The sequence below is a fragment of the Exophiala dermatitidis genome, assembly GCF_000230625.1.
Source record: "Exophiala dermatitidis NIH/UT8656 unplaced genomic scaffold supercont1.8, whole genome shotgun sequence".
In the NCBI taxonomy this organism is placed as follows: domain Eukaryota; kingdom Fungi; phylum Ascomycota; class Eurotiomycetes; order Chaetothyriales; family Herpotrichiellaceae; genus Exophiala; species Exophiala dermatitidis.
This window is the reverse complement of record NW_008751653.1, coordinates 933,207-949,490: the sequence shown is the minus strand read 5'-3', so window position 1 is coordinate 949,490 and position 16,284 is coordinate 933,207. Positions and strand designations below refer to the sequence as shown.

Sequence of the window (16,284 nt, the reverse complement as noted above, 5' to 3'; positions counted from 1 at the left end):
CCGGTTGGCGGGCATGACTGGGATGAGGAACGTATGCGCCAACGACAGACATTGGCCTGTTCGTGCTCTTTTACTGTACCTAGGTACCTGGCGGACCGGCGCCCTTCATCAGGGTAGTTGTAACAAATAAAGTGGCCATGTAGGACAAAGAACAGTTCCAGATCAACTTGGATGTATCAGAAATAGGTAGCAGTGGGAAAGAGGCTCACATAGTAACAAAGGTGCTTTTCCTTCGCATAGCAATCTCAGCCTTGCGAGGCAGTATTAATTGTCACTTTCCGAACAACTTGAACCCCCAACCGTCTTCTGTGGAACGCAAGCTGCTAGACTCGGAGAGTAAGATGTGCTCGGAGTGAGCTGGGGATACATGTCTAACAACTACTTAGTGTTGATACCTATGCTTCCAGTTGGGACTGGAAGTTCCAGATTGCCAGCCCTGGAGTGATTCCAGGTTGTCGGCTGCGGTAATTGATTGTCGAATGACGTTATCGTCCTGTCAGGCTGCACCATCTCAGCGTACCTAGGTAACAAATGCGGTAAATGACCCATACAGACCCAACTGGGACCTTGGAACCACTGAACTGCGGTGCAATCCAACCTGAAATCCACCTGCAGCTTTACACGGCGCTGTTTGCGCTGTTTGTTCGGCGCTTGTTGCTGCTGTAGACGACACTCTTGGACCTCATTATCATCCGGCAAACCTCCTGCTGGCCGTACAGTACGAACCTGACCTGCTTATCTATTCTTCAACCAGAATCTCAGCTGGTCTAGTCTCCTATCTCAACTCCTGGTCGCGTCTGGCCTGTTGTACCCAGACCAAAGGCTGTTCTACGAGCATTGAAAGACCGGTCTTCCATCATCTCCACTGGCACTACCTTTACACCTCAATTGAGACCTCCGTCGCTTCAACCTCTGTCTCCTGCCACAGCCCATCATGGCGGCTACAACTACATCCTACTTGACAGACCCGACATTGTACCTCTTCACCTCCTTGACTGCGGGATCGTCTCACATCATCACCGCGACGTCGAGATTAGAAACAATCCTTAAGGCGAACAAGATTCCATTTCGGGCAGTGGACTGTGCCACGGACGAGAAGGCTCGCATGCTATGGGGCCGAAGATCCAAGGGACGAAAACTGCCTGGTTTAGTGAGATACGGAGAGATCATCGGGGTATGCTGAGGCTCTATCTTCGGACTGCGGGTGCCAGGGCGTGACGTGTTGGGCTAATGGAGTGACTTGCAGGATCTGGAGCAGATTGAAGAATGGAACGAATACGGCGAGCTCAAGGAGCAGATTGCTGCCTCTGAACATGGCGGCTTGACCGGCGGCACAACCACCAACAACAGTTTGGTTCCTGAGCCACCTGTCACCAGCACGACAAACTCTACGCCACAAAGATCGGAACCTCCTTCTCGCGCATCCTCCGAAACCCGCCACATCTCTATCGTGGATCCCAAGGAGAAAGACAAGGATGGCAAAGCCGGAGACTCCGCTTCCTCACACAAGCCAACGGAGTCACCTTTGAACCTGGCCATGCGCCAACTGGGGGCCGAAGCCGCCGCCAAAGCAGGCCAGAAGAAGGCGGCGGCAGCGCAGGCTCTGAAAGCAGCAGCGGCACCTACCAAGGAACCCAGCACGACAGACCAGATTCCCGTTCCGGCAGCCACGAAATTGAGCGTAGAGGCCGCAGCCGAATCACCCGAGACTGCGACAAGCGTCACCGCCGCGAAGACTCCTGCACAGTTGGCCGCTGAAGGCGCCAAGAGGACATCGGTGGATAAAATCGCCGAAGCATCTACGTCCCAAGTCGAAGGTGCAGGTACAGAAGCGACTTCTTCTCCAAGTGGTACTAAAGAGGAGGATTCGTCGTCGTCGCCATCAACAGAGGCTAATCGACTAGAACTACAACGCTCAAGCACCATCACTAAGCGAAAATCCCGGTTAAGTGAGTCTACCCCTGTAGAAGAGAGCGAGACCGTACGCACTTCTTCTGAAGAAGGAGAAGAAAAAGGAGAAGAAGCAGTGTCCTCGCCGTCGATTGCCGTCCCGGAGCATGAGGTGAGCGCTACAATGTCGCCGCTGGAGGGACCGCCACGACAGCACCGCGGCAGTGATATCGGAGAAGCCAGCCCTGAAGAGATTCGAGCCTTGGAGAAGAAATTGAGCATCCCCGAGGATGAGGAAGAGCCTGATGAGGAGGATGAACGGGGAAAGGAAGAGGAGAACAAGTGGGAGAAGGAGAATGAGAATCACAAGGCTGCCACTGCCACTGCTGCCGTTGCTCCCACCGACGAAGCAGAGTTGAAGGCTACCAAGGGGACTGATCCGCAGGAAACCAATGCCAAAGACGCGAATAAGGCGGGCGTCAGTGTAGGTGATTGAATTTTTGGGGGGACTGATGGATAAAGGTAGATCGTACGAAGATTCAGTTCATGTACATCCAAGGCGCGGAGATATGGTTCTTGGTTGATAGGTGTGTGGTGTCAATTGGAACCTAAGTCCTTTTCTTATCTGGTGGACATACAAAGATTTCAGCCCCTGTCTCGGAAAGGCGTTGGAACATGACATCCTAAGAACTGAGTGATTTTACATTCTGGCAATCCTTGGTTTATATGTTTCGTTTTTGAACATCACAGACCTTACCTACAGGAGTCTTTTTCGGCGTGATGCTACACTGCACTGGTATTCGGAGACTACCAGGTAGCCGGCCATGTTTGCATTGATGGAGTTCAAGTTCTCCGGAGATATGAGGTACATAGGTAAGTACCTACGTTTGATATATGTGTGGGTAGTAGCCATATATTTGACAAGTATGTACAGTCAAGTATACATCTAAGAGGTCCTGATCTTCAAGTTGTCCGCGTCTTGTCTACCTATACTGCACCCTCCTTGATTGCATCACATCCGTAAGACGATAAATATATTCGCCCCCAGTTCACGATCTTGATGACACCATTCCGCTCCGGTCCCACCATTCACCTATATTTTTGGGTGGTTCAAGCAATTTTTACAGTCTCGCCTTGACCCGAGTAGTATTGTCAGGTTGACCAGTGACGACGGCATTGGCGTTTTGAGGATTCCATCCAGCCTCGGCAGCAATCAATTCGGCACACCTCTCGCCGACAGCCAGAACGGTCAACATGGGGTTAATGGTGGGCATGGCAGGAAAGACGCCAGCGTCCGCGATGCGGAGCTTTTTCAGCCCACGCACCCTGAGACGGGGATCGACGACGGCCATATCGTCCTTTTGAACGTCTCCCATCTTGGTCGTGCCAGCGGGATGATAGACGGTGTGGGCGACGCGGCGGGCGTATTCGCTCAGCTCTTCGTCTGTCTGGACGTCCGGACCGGGGGCGACTTCGCGCTTGATCCAGTCCCTAAAGGGAACCTGTTGGGCGATCTTGCGGGCGGCGCGCAACCCAAACACAAAAGTGGCGGCGTCGTAGCCTTCCGGGTCCGTGAAATAGCGGAAGTCCAGAGCGGGTTTGACGGTCGGGTCGTTGGATGTCAAGTACAGTTTGCCCCGGGACCGCGGGCGCGGGATGTTGGGCGTCATGCAGAAGGCGTCGATGGGCGTGTCGTAGCCCAGTCGCGTCGTGTTGAGACAGAATGGGATTTGGTAGCAGTGCATCATGACGTCGGCGATGGAATCGTCGTCTGGGACCGGCACCGGGGATTCTTGGGCTGCCTTCTTTGCAGCAGCACTAGGAGGCTCCCTTCGTAGGAAAATGCCCGCGTCCGAATCCATCGTCGTCTGGTTCGGTGGAACCGGCTTGTTCAGTTCCCAGATGATGATGGTTTCCGGGTGGTCGAGCAGGTTCTCGCCGACTCCAGGGATATCCTTGACCACGGGGATCGATAAGGATGAGAGCTGGTCTGCTGGTCCCAGACCCGACAGGAGCATCAGGCGAGGCGTGTCGATGGCCCCGGCGCATAGGATGGTTTCGGTCTTTGCGGTCAGAGTGTGTTGTTGTCCGGACTGCAGGGTGAGGTTGATGCCCGTTACGACGTCGTCTTGGGACACGTTGATTTTCGAAACCCATGCGTTGGTCAGGATCTTGAGGTTCGGTCGCTTTTCCTCGCCTCGGAGAATCGGGTGGATGTACGCCACGCTGGCGCTCGACCGCCGGCCATCGTCGGGATTATAGCTGACGGAAAAGAAGCCGACGCACTCTTTGAGGGCTCCTTTGGTCTTGATTTCATGGTTGAAATCGTGCACCACGGGGATGTTCATCGCTTTGCTGCATGACTCCACCCAGTCCAGACATAGTTGGTTGCGGTGTCGTTCGTGCACTGGCTGCACCGTGTTGCGGAGTTTGTCCAACACTCGCATGAACATGCTGAATGTCCAGCCTTTGGCGCCCATCGCTTCCCAGATTTGACAGTCGTATTCAAATGGCCGAAACGAGATCAACGTGTTGTGGCTGGAGCACCCGCCGAGGACTTTGGCGCGGGAGTGCCGGATGTGGGAGTTTCCTAGGCATCGTAAGAGAATGTCAGTGGTTAGTATAACATGATGATGGTAACAGTAGCAGAGGAGGTGTTGGGCAAAGAACGGTGCAGAGATAGAAATCGGGGAGAAGCAGAGCATGACTTGCAACTGTAGAAGAAAATGACATACCCATTGGCTGCTCCGTCGTGCCATAATCATAGTCGAGTTCGCCGCCGAGCAGACTGAGCCACTGTTTGAGATCCAAGACTCGATCGTCCATGAAATCGCTGGGGCCAGCCTCGATCAGTAGAATCTTCTTGTGAGGCAGATATTCGGCCAGGCGCGAGGCAATGACACAGCCCTGCGGAGGCCCGGATCGTCAGCGAAGTAGTGATTAATGTCTATCTTTGCGTCTAAGCGAAGTATTCCTGTTCTTTTCGTGTTTCGTCCTCCTCGAGTTCATTGTCTCTCATGAAAATCTCACACGTATCGAGTCTGAGGGATCCGTCATGGACTTACCGCTGTGCCACCACCCACGACGAGATAGTCATAGCTATCGACCTCCGAAGCGTCGAGGTGAGTCGTCGTCATGTTGATTATGACCACGTAGGAGACAAGCGAAGGCTAGCGGTCGAGAACTAAGGGTGGGAAAAGCGACAATGTCCCAGATCTTGTTGCCCTTATCTAAAGGGTCTCGTGAGAATATGCGTAGCCTCGCCAAAAATATACAGAGAATCTTGCACGAGAGACAGAACGGAGACTAGAATAGACTGACCGACTCCCGGTCCACTTCGATATTCCGACAAGGCAGTCAACTTGGGGTCTATCCCGTGGTGGATGTTGTAGTGGTTGGAGACAAAATGAATGAAATTCACAACTACACTATCTTACGCATCAGCCGGCCAAGACTGACATATCGGCCGTTTTTGGTGATCAAATTTGTCTGCGTGTTCGATGGACACCTGCATACACCTGCAGACTCTACCATACCCATCGAGCGGGTTTGCCGCGGTCGAGCACTGTCCAATCGACCCCCTGCGCGAAAAATACAGTTTGCCAGTAGCACAGATCGTGCATCGCGTGCCTCAGTTTGACCGCCTCTATCCAGTCACAAGTGGTGAAAGTCCGACAAGGAGTTGGCTTCCAAGGGATGCGAGAGATCCCCGACAACTTGAGCCTGCACCCTTTTTCCGTGGCTGCGTGGACCAACCGCCCACCTGTTGTACCGTCCCCTTACCCTGCAGTGGCCAGGGTGCGTAAACGACTGGATGTTTCCGGATGAGCGGTGGGATAAGGGTCAGGAAAAAGGAAAAGCTAGACGGGGTCGGTGGAGGCTGGAATGCGTCAGTGTGGATGAAGGGGCAGTGGTGGTGGCGGCGCCTTGATAAAGCCAGGCATTTGAGTGGCAGGTCACCTGTGTGCACTGCGATAATCTTACCACTGCAGTGCAGCAGGAACAGCATACCAGTTACTGTACTATGTCGGTATATCGACGCCTGATAGAGTTCATTGATTGATCTGGTTCATGTCAAAGTCGGTCGCTGAATTGATGCCCGCAAAAGGCAAAAGATTGCGGGCAGTTCCAAGCCACGGCAGTCGGAGCAGTATACCTAATCGTAGCTTGGGGCGGGCCGAAGTGTTCTCAAGCCTTTCAAGTGTGTTTTGTAGGGCTGGAAAATGGACATCAGAGGAGAACATGCCACTTGGAATGGTTCCTGGTGTCTCTTTTGATTTGGGGATGGGACGCCCGTGGATCCCCGAGGATTGCGAGTGTGGGCGCCACCTTAGGGCAGGACTGCAGGGGATCAGCCACCAGCGAGAGCCGGGCGCACAGCTTCGTCTACCACATGTGGACTCGTCTCCGTCCGTCAAGCTAGAGAGGAACCAGACGTCAATCCGCAAAAGGCTTCATCCAACAGCACTTCCCTCTACCGGGTACGCACTACTAGTACATCGTACAGTACAGTCTGATTGTGGTGGATATCGGCAGTCCAAACAACATCAACGAAGTTCAGGTCCTCTGAAATCCATTTGCCGCTGGGACTGTCACTGCATATGCAGTCTTGACCACGTCCGTTGAGACTGTGCGACACGTTGAAAGCCAGTTCAAAATTCGGACGGCAACGACTCCGACCTCGAGACTCACTTCTTGGACGGATCGGGTCGGAATTGACCCTTCCATCAACCCCTTTCGTCTTCTTCTTAGTGTGAGGCAGTAACTCGATATTTCAGAGAGGCATACGGCCCCTCGGCTCGCTCCACCGAGTAATATCAGTACACTGCCTTCACGGCCTACCGAGGAAAAACAAAACGATGGCTCTCCCTGACCGCTGGACATTCTACAACGGCCGAGCCGTGTCGGCCTCGACGTCCAGCTCCAACGAGACGTTTCAATCCATCGACCCCTCGACGTCGAAGCCAGTATGCACGATCCACACATCATCGGCGAGCGAAGTTGAGCAAGCGGTGCGATCAGCAAACGTGGCATTCAGATCATGGGCGAGCACACCAGCGGCGGAGCGATCGCGGATTCTGCTGAAAGCCGCATCGATTCTGCGGTCGCGCAACGACGAACTAGCGCGAATCGAGACGCTGGACACGGGCAAGCCATTCTCCGAGACGTCGACGGTGGACATTGTCACGGGCGCCGATGTGCTCGAGTACTTTGCGCATCTGGTGGCGTCGGGCGGGCTGAACGGCGAGTCCTTCCACCTCCGCGACTCGGCCTGGGTGTACACGGCCAAGGAGCCGCTGGGGGCATGCGCGGGCATTGGGGCATGGAACTATCCGATCCAGATTGCGCTGTGGAAGTCCGCCCCGTGTCTGGCCGCGGGCAACACCATGGTCTACAAGCCGTCCGAAGTCACGCCGCTGCACGCCCAGCTGCTGGCTGAAATCTACAGGGACGCCGGCGTGCCTGATGGCGTCTTCAACGTCGTCTACGGCGACGGCCGGGTCGGCGCGCTGCTCACCAAACACCCAGGTATCGCGAAAGTCAGTTTCACCGGCCAGGTCTCGACGGGCCGTAAGGTCGCGGGTGCCGCCGCCGGCGAGATGAAGTATGTCACCATGGAGCTCGGCGGCAAAAGTCCCCTGATCGTCCTGCCGGACGTCGATGTCGAGCAGGCGGTCGATGGCGCCCTCATGGCAAACTTCTTCAGTACCGGTCAGGTGTGCACCAATGGTACCAGGGTGTTTGTTCCCAAAGCCTTGAAACAAAAATTCGAGGAAGTCCTACTGGCAAAATTGAACTACGTCCGACCAGGTGATTTGATGAATCCAAATACAAACTATGGCCCCCTGGTCAGCAAAATCCACTACGACAAGGTCGTCGGCTACATCAAGCACGGCATCGAGGTCGATCATGCCAAGTTGCTGGCCGGAGGCCTCGGAAAGCCCGCCAATATCCCCTCCAATCTCAAGGACGGCTACTGGGTCCGTCCGACCGTCTTCACCGACTGTACCGACAACATGAAGATCGTCAAGGAGGAGATCTTTGGTCCCGTTATGTCTATCCTCACCTACTCTTCCGTCGACGAGGCGGTCCAGAGAGCCAACAACACCGAACTAGGACTCGCTGCTGGCGTCTTTGGCAAGGATATCAATCAATGTCATACTGTCGTCAAACAGTTGCAGGCTGGCATCACCTGGGTCAATACCTGGGGCGAGTCTCCTGCTGAGATGGCTGTTGGCGGTTGGAAGCAGAGCGGCGTCGGCGTCGAGAACGGGCGGAGAGGCCTGGAAGCCTGGATTCGAAATAAAAGCACCCTCGTCGAGATGGGAGGCAGTGTACCGACTGTATTTGCAAAGTTATAAGAACATAACCGATGCAGGCATGAAATGATTGTGTTGTATAAAAAGCTCCATCACTATCCAAAATTTGCATACAAACGCCCCACTCCCGCTTTACTGCTAACAATTGAACAATTTGGTTTGCCTGGATTGATCTCCAAAGAAAAAATTCTCCAAAGGAGAAAAAAGCCGGAAAGCAAGATGTTTCATGCTGCAAAGGTTGAAACTCTCGACCCCATCCGGTCAAATATGAAATCGTCCATCTTCTTGTCGTTCATCGCAATCGCCGAATCCACCAGCCTCGATGACATGCTGTCTGGTGTCAACTCTCCATCTTCTTGGTCCACTTGCTTCTTGTCAGTGTCGATCCTCAGGTCCTTCAAAGCGCCTCGCCAATTGTCCACTTTCGCTACTGACGGTTTCTGCGCAGGAACTGTGGCAGTTTCTTGCTCCGCCGAAACCTGTTCGATGCTCTTGAAGTACTGTTTGGGGCACATTAGTCTTGCATAACGGCACCCGGTGGCTGGCCCAGACGTACCTTGACCGTCTTCACAAGCATCTCGTCTGTAGCAGCGTCGTCGCAGACAATAGTGGCATGCTCGTGCATCTGGAGAGCACTTGCAGTCCACATCTGACTGACATTTCCTTCGATTGTCTTGGCCAGAGCCAAAGCCTTGCTTGCCCCCAGCACGATGAGGAGGACTTCTCGGGCGTCCATGACGGTTTGCACGCCCACAGTCAATGCTTGCCTAGGAACCTGGCTCAAATCACCTCCAAAAAATCGGGAATTGGCTCGAATGGTGTCTTTAGCCAAGGTCTTGACCCTCGTGCGTGACCGCAAAGAGGAGCCTGGCTCGTTGAATGCAATGTGTCCGTCCGATCCAATCCCTCCGAGGAACAGGTCGATTCCACCTGCCTGTGAAATCTTCGCTTCGTAAGCGGCACATTCTGCCGTCAAATCTGGAGCGTTGCCGTTCAAAATGTGCACATTGGCGGGATTGATGTCGATATGGGCGAAGAAATGTTTGTACATGAAACTGTGGTAAGACTCGGGGTGCTCTTCAGGTAATCCGACATATTCATCCATGTTGAACGTTATGACATTGGCAAATGAGACCTCGCCATCCCTGTATGCCTTCACAAGGTATTTGTAGGTTAGCTCCGGACTGCTACCTGTTGGTAGGCCTAGCACGAAGGGGTGTTCCGCTGTGGGCGCGAAAGAATTTATGCGGTTGATAATATATCGGGCGGCATACTGTGAGGCCCCTTCCGCATGTTCGCGAACGATGACCCTCATGGTAAAATGGCTTTCGAGGAACAGAAGGTTGGAGCGTTGCCCAGAACAAAAGATTCAAAGGTAAAGCTACACAGGCAGAAATCGTCGCTGCAAACAATTCGGTGGAAGCAGGAGCAACAAACCTTGACCGAGCCGTAGGCTCTTGTAACAGAAAATCATGAACGAGTCCATGGGCGGAGTGCGGAGGATAAGCATCTCGGCCTCTGGAGATCGCAAAGGCAGGCTTCAGAGTAGCAGGCCATCGCTGCCAAAGAGGGTGGCATGGCTTCGCAGCAGTGTAACAGTTGCGTGGCACCCGACCAACAAACCACCACATAGGAGGACATATGACGGTGGCCAGGGACTTGTGCAATCTTATCAGCGGCAGCAACGATGTCGACGACTGATGAGATCATTGGTCGACGACGAGCTATCTTCATGCCAACTTGAAGGTAGGCGACTGTAGGGGGAAGAGCACGGCAGAGATGATGTAGCAGTGCCGCAGTGTTGCAGTGTAGTAGCAGCAGAGGTGAGGCGTGCAGTGTGTTGTAGATAGATTACCAGGTGGACACACTGCACTCTTGTATGGCGGGGCAACACGGGCGCAGGCAGCCACTGCATGTGCAGGCGCTGTAGACACAGGGTAAGGAGGGCACCGTCACGTGCCTGGGCCAGTGTAACCTCGCCGTCGACCAAAACCTCCCACATTCGTGTCTGTCAGACTCACCTTGGGAAAGCGAGTGGCAGGGTGTCATCCACCATCCAGCACCGCACATCTTGTCTACCTTATCCACCAACCCTTCATCCCCCTCATCGGTTCATCTCGTCCACTATCTCTCTCACAAGCTTTTGTCAAGCCCTGAGTCTATCTGGAATTTCCCGGCCGAGTCCACTTTGACATGCACTCTTTGTAGCATTATCATCTTCCACGGTCAGTCCCCTACTACCACCTCCCATTTCTCAACGTTGCAACAGATGCAACATCACCCTGTCTCCAATGTACCACGTTTCCAAGTCCTCCTCCGCCGTCGCCGATTTGCTGAGTCTAACGTTATGCGGCACAGACGTTGATGCCCTGATCTCGCTGAATAGTCCGAATGTCTGGTTCAGTGGCCCTCTATGCGTCCAACGTGCTTCTCGGGTCATTCTACCGGCTCCTGACCGAACCTTTGCTCCATTCCAGGCTCGTATAGCCTGCTCTCTCGGTTTCCATCCAATCAGTCTGCATGGGCGGAAACCGTAGGGGCCCGGGACACTCATGGCGGCCACCAACGGGGATCTTGCATCCCCATGGGACGAATCGAGGTATGGATATGCCGTCATCCTGAGTCTTATGTGACTTTCCGGCTGATTGTAAATGATGTGATAGACAGCTCGGCCAGCTATTCATGATGGGTTTTGATGGAACCTCCATCACGGATCAAGTCAAAACGCTCATTGAGAAGTATCATGTAGGCTCAATACTTCTGAAGGCTCAAAACCTCAAATGTGCTTATCCTCTCCTGCGTTTCCTCTGTTACTGTTTTTGGTGTTGCTATATGGCGCTAAAGGATACTAACACGTTCAACAGCTGCTGAGCAGACTACCCAGCTTGTGCTTGATCTTCAGACCCTAGCCCGGAACGCTGGCCACCCTGTTCCGCTTCTCATTGCTCTTGATCAAGAAAATGGCGGGGTCAACAGCCTCTATGATGAGGTCTACATTCGCCAGTTTCCCAGTGCCATGGGCGTCGCCGCCACCGGGTCAAAGAAACTGGCCAGGGACATTGCCAGAGCGACGGCTCAAGAACTCAATTCCTGTGGCATCAATTGGATCTTGGGACCAGTACTTGATGTCCTTACAAACGCCAGGAATCAACCACTCGGAGTGCGGTCAATAGGCGACGATCCCCAAGAAGTGTCGGCTTTCGGAGTCGAATGCATTCAAGGGTATCAGGAAGGAGGAGTCGCAACATGCGGGAAACATTTCCCTTCTTATGGCAACCTCGAATTCTTTGGTGTGCCTGATGATGTGCCTACCATTACCGACTCCCTCGAAAATCTGAGCCAAAGCGCTCTCGTTCCATTCCGCACTGCTATTGCGCGTGGCGTTGACTCGTTGATGGTTGGAGGGGTGGCTATGGCATCCTCTCAGGTCAATGTTATGCATGCCTGTCTTTCTGAACAGATCGTTAGAGACCTACTACGAAATGAAATGCGATTTGATGGTGTCGTGGTTTCCGAATGCCTCGAAATGGAAGCCCTGAGCCGCAACATCGGAATCAGTGGCGGGACCGTCATGGCATTCAGAGCTGGTTGCGACTTGATCCTTACATGCAGGTCTTTGTCAGTCCAGGAAGACGCTATCAATGGGCTCCGAGCAGGGCTGGATAATGGAATGATCGAGCGGTTCCGTGTGCAAGAGTCTTTAACAAGAATCCTGAGGATCAAGGCGAAGTATACCTCTTGGGAAAAGGCCTTTTCTCCTGCTGGGATTGCAAATCTGGCACGATTACAGCCCCTCCATACGAGTCTTTCCAATACTGCCTACAACCAATCGATCACCGTGGTTCGAGACCAGGCCCAATATCTACCGCTATCGAGAGTTCTCCGTCCTGAAGATGAGCTGCTCCTGCTAACACCCCTAATCAAGCCATTGCCGGCCTCAGCCCTGTTTCAGCAAATGCAAAACGAGAATTCATCCTTGCCGGCCTTTGAGCGGAATCCCAGCGTTGATACGAACACTTCTATCATGAGTGGCGAACAAGTCTTCCGGGAGCTAGGGAGGTCTTTGGCTAGGTATCGCCATGGCAAGATTTCCCATACATCATACACAGCGAACGGAGTGCGACCACTGCATGAGAATTTGCTGAATCGAGCACGAGGTGTCGTCGTGGTAACGGCTGACGCGGGCCGGAACAAGTATCAAAACGCTTTTGCCAAACATGTTTCCATGCTGTGCAAGCTGGCTGTGGGACCAGATGGGTCTCCTCGAGAAAAGCCTTGCGTTGTGGTTGCAGTCAGTTCTCCCTTCGACTTTGCATCAGACACGTCGATCGGGACATACGTTTGCACCTATGACTTCACCGAGACCGCTCTGCGGGCTCTTGTACAGGTACTTTACGGCGAGCTCAGCTCCGTGGGCCAGCTCCCCGGATCATACAGCCTAAAGCCACAAACCAGTCATTCTCGCCAGCAGTGGTTGGTAGAGAGTTTCAACGAAGAACGCGACTCGACAGCACTAGATATGCTACTTCTTCAGGCCCAAGCTGAGCCCTCAGCCAATGCGGCAGCGCTGAAAAATGTGAGAGCTAGCACCTTTCTCCTTCGTGACGTGGATGTGGAGGAGGCGCACTTTGTGGTCAGAAACAGCAGCACAAAAGAACTCTTTGGATTCTGCGCGACGTACTTTTCCAACAAAACCGGCGTCGGTCATATTGGAGCAATCATTGTTGATCCTGCGCGACGGCGGCTATCCATAGGCCACTCCCTACACGACCGTGGCGTTCGGGCGTTACTGCAGAAGAAAGGCATCACTAAATTTCAGCTCGGGGTGAGGTTTCCTAACGTCTATCTCGGCATTCCTAAACTGGACCCGCTTGAATACAAACGACTTCGGCAATGGTTCGCAAAGTTGGGCTGGAACACCTCGCTATCGATCCCTGTGGCCAGCATGTCTATCGACCTCACAAACTGGGCGCCTCCGGAGGGTCTCGGCCAGGCATTGACCAATCCAGAAGTCAAGTATGACCTTGTTTACGGTAAAGAATACGAAGCTGTCATGATGGAACATATTACCAGGTGTGCCCGGTATGACGTTCAGAGCATCTATCAACTAGCCTTGAGCAACAAAGAGGCCACAGGCGTTATTCGAGCCAAGCGTGCGTCTGACCAGTCCATATTGGGAAGCGTCCTGATTTGTCGACCAGAATCGCGCATTGCTCAATTCATCCCGGCCGTGTACAAGCAGGCCGGAATGGCTTGTATATCTTCACCTGTTATATCAACCGCGTTTAGCGACCGGACTTCTATTTTCCAGGGGTTAATTCTGCTGGGACTTCGTCAATTGAAGAAACAGGGGCTACGAGCTGTCCTGCTTGATTATGTGAGTTACATTCCTTACGCGTGCTGGTTATTCTCTGACATGTCCAGATTCGAGGAGATGCCACGGCCGACGGTTTGACGGCCATGGGATTTGGCATCGCGAACAGCTTTGAAGAGATCTCCAGCGATCCAGTACACTGGACCATGATGTCTGGGACTTAACCAATGAATGCATTATAATGCCATCACTCTCGATTATACTTGGCAGTGTGGCTGATGCCTCAGTTCTATCCTTGGTAAGACAAGGCTGTACAATACGATATGTGCCACGGCACTTACGACACCGGTTTCAGTGAGCTTTTTCTATTCCAACGACCTTGGCCTGGACGAGGGACTGCAGCGGCTGGACGGTCGATGCCGGTTCAGCGTTTTCCAAGTCCTGATGAGACAAGCTCGCTTGGCCGGATAAGCGATCGAAGGGTAGCGTCCGATCTGCTCTTACAGGATTCTGAAGTAGCTTCAGTGCTTGTCTCCCGTCCATATCTCCAAAGCCCAGCCCAAGGATGGATGTGCCTGTACGACTGACATGTCAAGTCATGCGCAAGTGGTATCTTGCTTTCAATGTCCAACAATCACCCTTCATGTTGCCGTCGATTGAAAAGAGCCATGTTTGGCTCTCGGAGAATACTGTCGACTGTACTTTACCCTACCCATTATTACGGGCGCCTGTTGTACGTCAGGGCGCCATGTCTGAACACAGCAGTTGCTGGCTCATCAAGACCCGACCCGGGGACCAGATTCACGCATAAGTTTGTCGGTGGTCGATGGCACCGCCGAAAGTATAGAGATTATATAGCGAACGTGAACCTGACAATCCTTGGACAAAGTTTCAAGTTGGTGACTATCCAGTCGGCATCAGCATAGTATGCGCAGCGCATTTCGTCACTGCCCAAACCCCTGGGGATGACTGTCGGTATACTCGCTGACAACAAAGGACCACATCCTAGAGACACGGTGATAATGATGACGACAAGACCAATGTCTATTGGTGTTCTCTAATTGCCATCAGGCTGAACCATAAGACAAGCTGTTGTTCAAATCTATCTAGCTGTACCCCTTTTCTGCTCCTAAATGCATCAAATCATGCCCTCGATATCAGGACAGAAACCTGAACAACCTTGAGTCAATCATAAATTCCCGGTCCTTCTTTTCTCCACCGCCTCTCTCAAAACTTGAATAACATGGGCCGGATCTTGGGCGCCAAACACGGCGCTTCCTGCTACAATAACGTTGGCGCCCGCATCTGCCGCTTGATCAATCGTCTTTTCTCCCAAGCCGCCGTCAACCTCGATGTTAAGATTGGGATATTTCTTGCGCAGCGCTTCGACTTTGGGCAGTTCGCTGGCCATGAACTTCTGGCCGCCAAAGCCCGGGTGCACCGTCATGACGAGGACCATCTGTTTGGATGGAACAGGAACTGTTAGTCTGCTGCTTTGTCATAAAACAACCAACCACCTTCGACTTGTTTAGACTCCCAGATCTCGGCCATAACTCGTTCTTGCAAATGACGCGTAGATGTGTAGGCTGGATGCACAGGAGTCCTATCTGTCCAAGGCATGGCAGTCAGAGTGGGGGAAAGGGGATATGAACAACGTACATCAGGCCGCTCTTCAGGAACCTCAGTCTCCAGAATATCCCACAAGACATCGACGCTCGTTTCGGGTTTGATGGCAATTCCGGCTTGCATGCCGAGTTCGTGGATATAGCGGATCAATTCTTTGGGAGATGTTGGGCGCGTCGTTGTCTTGTCTTCAGGGTCGGTGGCTGCCACACTTGATACCGCGGCCTCATAATGGAAACAGTATAGATCACAGCCGGCGTCGCGGAAGTTCTTGGCCCAGCGATGAGGCTAGAAATTGACACGGTTGTTCAGTAACTGTAAGGCACGACTTGAAGGAGGAAAGGGATAGACACAGTAGCAGTAGCCGACTTGTAGCACTCGAAAATCATAACCTCAAGAGCCCAGAGCCGGACGTGAAAAAAGAAAACAAAAAAATGTGGGTTGCTATCTCACCTCTGCAATCATCATATGGCAATCGAACGTGCCTCTCGCGAAAGGCCGGTTGGGACGGTCGACATAACTTCGTATCTTGGTCACGACTGGGGGCCCGAAGGTGAGATTGGGCACGAAATGGCCGTCCATCTGTGTGTTGACCCTAGTCAGCTAAAATCGTCCTTATGGATGTTTAGAATCACTCAAGAACCAAGCCTCGACTCCCAACATCCATGTCTGAAGAGCAGTGCTTTGCCGTATCCCTGAGAGCCGTCGGTCGGCCCCGGACAGAGAGTATTTGCGTCAATCAACCTGCTTTAAACGCAGGGCATCATCTCCTTTGCACCCAGGACGAAACACTCCCTGTGATATTCCACCACTCTTTGTCCTTTTTTCCCTTCTCCAGGCCCGGAACGAACCCATAGCCCCGCCTCAACCGCGACCTCACTTTTACACCGCCCAGGAACGAAAAGACAAACAAAACCAAACAAACCCGAAACACCTACAATATCGACGTGTAACCAATCCGCCCCCTGCTTCATCGTTTTGGCGCATTCCTCGCCCAACTTCGCAAAATCGGCACTTAGGATCGACGGGGCAATAATCGCTGGAGGAGCCATTTTGCCGGAACGTGACAGACACGGTACGGGAACAAAATGCTTTATTCGCGCAGGAATGGATCGAGACTAAGTAATGGGTTGTAAG

The 16,284-nt window shown here is 53.0% G+C and overlaps 6 protein-coding genes across 6 annotated transcripts; 3 read left to right on the top strand and 3 right to left on the bottom strand.

Moving 5' to 3' along the window:
- The first annotated feature begins 534 nt into the window (after nt 1–534).
- HMPREF1120_09083 (uncharacterized protein) lies at nt 535–2,844 on the top strand. Its single transcript, XM_009163360.1, has 2 exons — nt 535–1,174; nt 1,247–2,844. Exons 1-2 carry the CDS (start codon nt 935–937, stop codon nt 2,384–2,386), a joined length of 1,380 nt encoding a protein of 459 aa, XP_009161608.1. The 5' UTR covers nt 535–934; the 3' UTR covers nt 2,387–2,844.
- A 167-nt stretch (nt 2,845–3,011) lies between these two features.
- HMPREF1120_09082 (choline dehydrogenase) lies at nt 3,012–5,027 on the bottom strand (the record flags this gene model as incomplete). The annotated part of the gene is made up of 3 exons (XM_009163359.1): nt 3,012–4,480; nt 4,626–4,797; nt 4,956–5,027. 3 exons carry the CDS (start codon nt 5,025–5,027, stop codon nt 3,012–3,014), a joined length of 1,713 nt encoding a protein of 570 aa, XP_009161607.1.
- A 1,722-nt stretch (nt 5,028–6,749) lies between these two features.
- Nucleotides 6,750–8,252, top strand: HMPREF1120_09081 (betaine-aldehyde dehydrogenase; the record flags this gene model as incomplete). The annotated part of the gene is made up of 1 exon (XM_009163358.1): nt 6,750–8,252. The coding sequence occupies one exon, from the start codon at nt 6,750–6,752 to the stop codon at nt 8,250–8,252; it is 1,503 nt and encodes a 500-aa protein (XP_009161606.1).
- A 182-nt stretch (nt 8,253–8,434) lies between these two features.
- Nucleotides 8,435–9,525, bottom strand: HMPREF1120_09080 (glucosamine-6-phosphate deaminase; the record flags this gene model as incomplete). The annotated part of the gene is made up of 2 exons (XM_009163357.1): nt 8,435–8,710; nt 8,767–9,525. 2 exons carry the CDS (start codon nt 9,523–9,525, stop codon nt 8,435–8,437), a joined length of 1,035 nt encoding a protein of 344 aa, XP_009161605.1.
- A 1,237-nt stretch (nt 9,526–10,762) lies between these two features.
- Nucleotides 10,763–13,748, top strand: HMPREF1120_09079 (beta-N-acetylglucosaminidase; the record flags this gene model as incomplete). Its single annotated transcript, XM_009163356.1, has 4 exons — nt 10,763–10,809; nt 10,874–10,992; nt 11,075–13,587; nt 13,635–13,748. The coding sequence occupies 4 exons, from the start codon at nt 10,763–10,765 to the stop codon at nt 13,746–13,748; spliced, it is 2,793 nt and encodes a 930-aa protein (XP_009161604.1).
- Nucleotides 13,749–14,713: 965 nt separating this feature from the next.
- Nucleotides 14,714–16,199, bottom strand: HMPREF1120_09078 (ribulose-phosphate 3-epimerase; the record flags this gene model as incomplete). The annotated part of the gene is made up of 4 exons (XM_009163355.1): nt 14,714–14,983; nt 15,184–15,435; nt 15,601–15,729; nt 16,086–16,199. The coding sequence occupies 4 exons, from the start codon at nt 16,197–16,199 to the stop codon at nt 14,714–14,716; spliced, it is 765 nt and encodes a 254-aa protein (XP_009161603.1).
- Nucleotides 16,200–16,284: the final 85 nt, after the last annotated feature.

Bases quoted from the DNA above. Each gene is read 5' to 3' on its own strand.
- HMPREF1120_09083 (XM_009163360.1), top strand. From the start codon at position 935: ATGGCGGCTACAACTACATCCTACTTGACAGACCCGACATTGTACCTC. The intron at 1,175-1,246 runs GTATGCTGAGGC...AGTGACTTGCAG, and splicing joins GATACGGAGAGATCATCGGG to GATCTGGAGCAGATTGAAGA.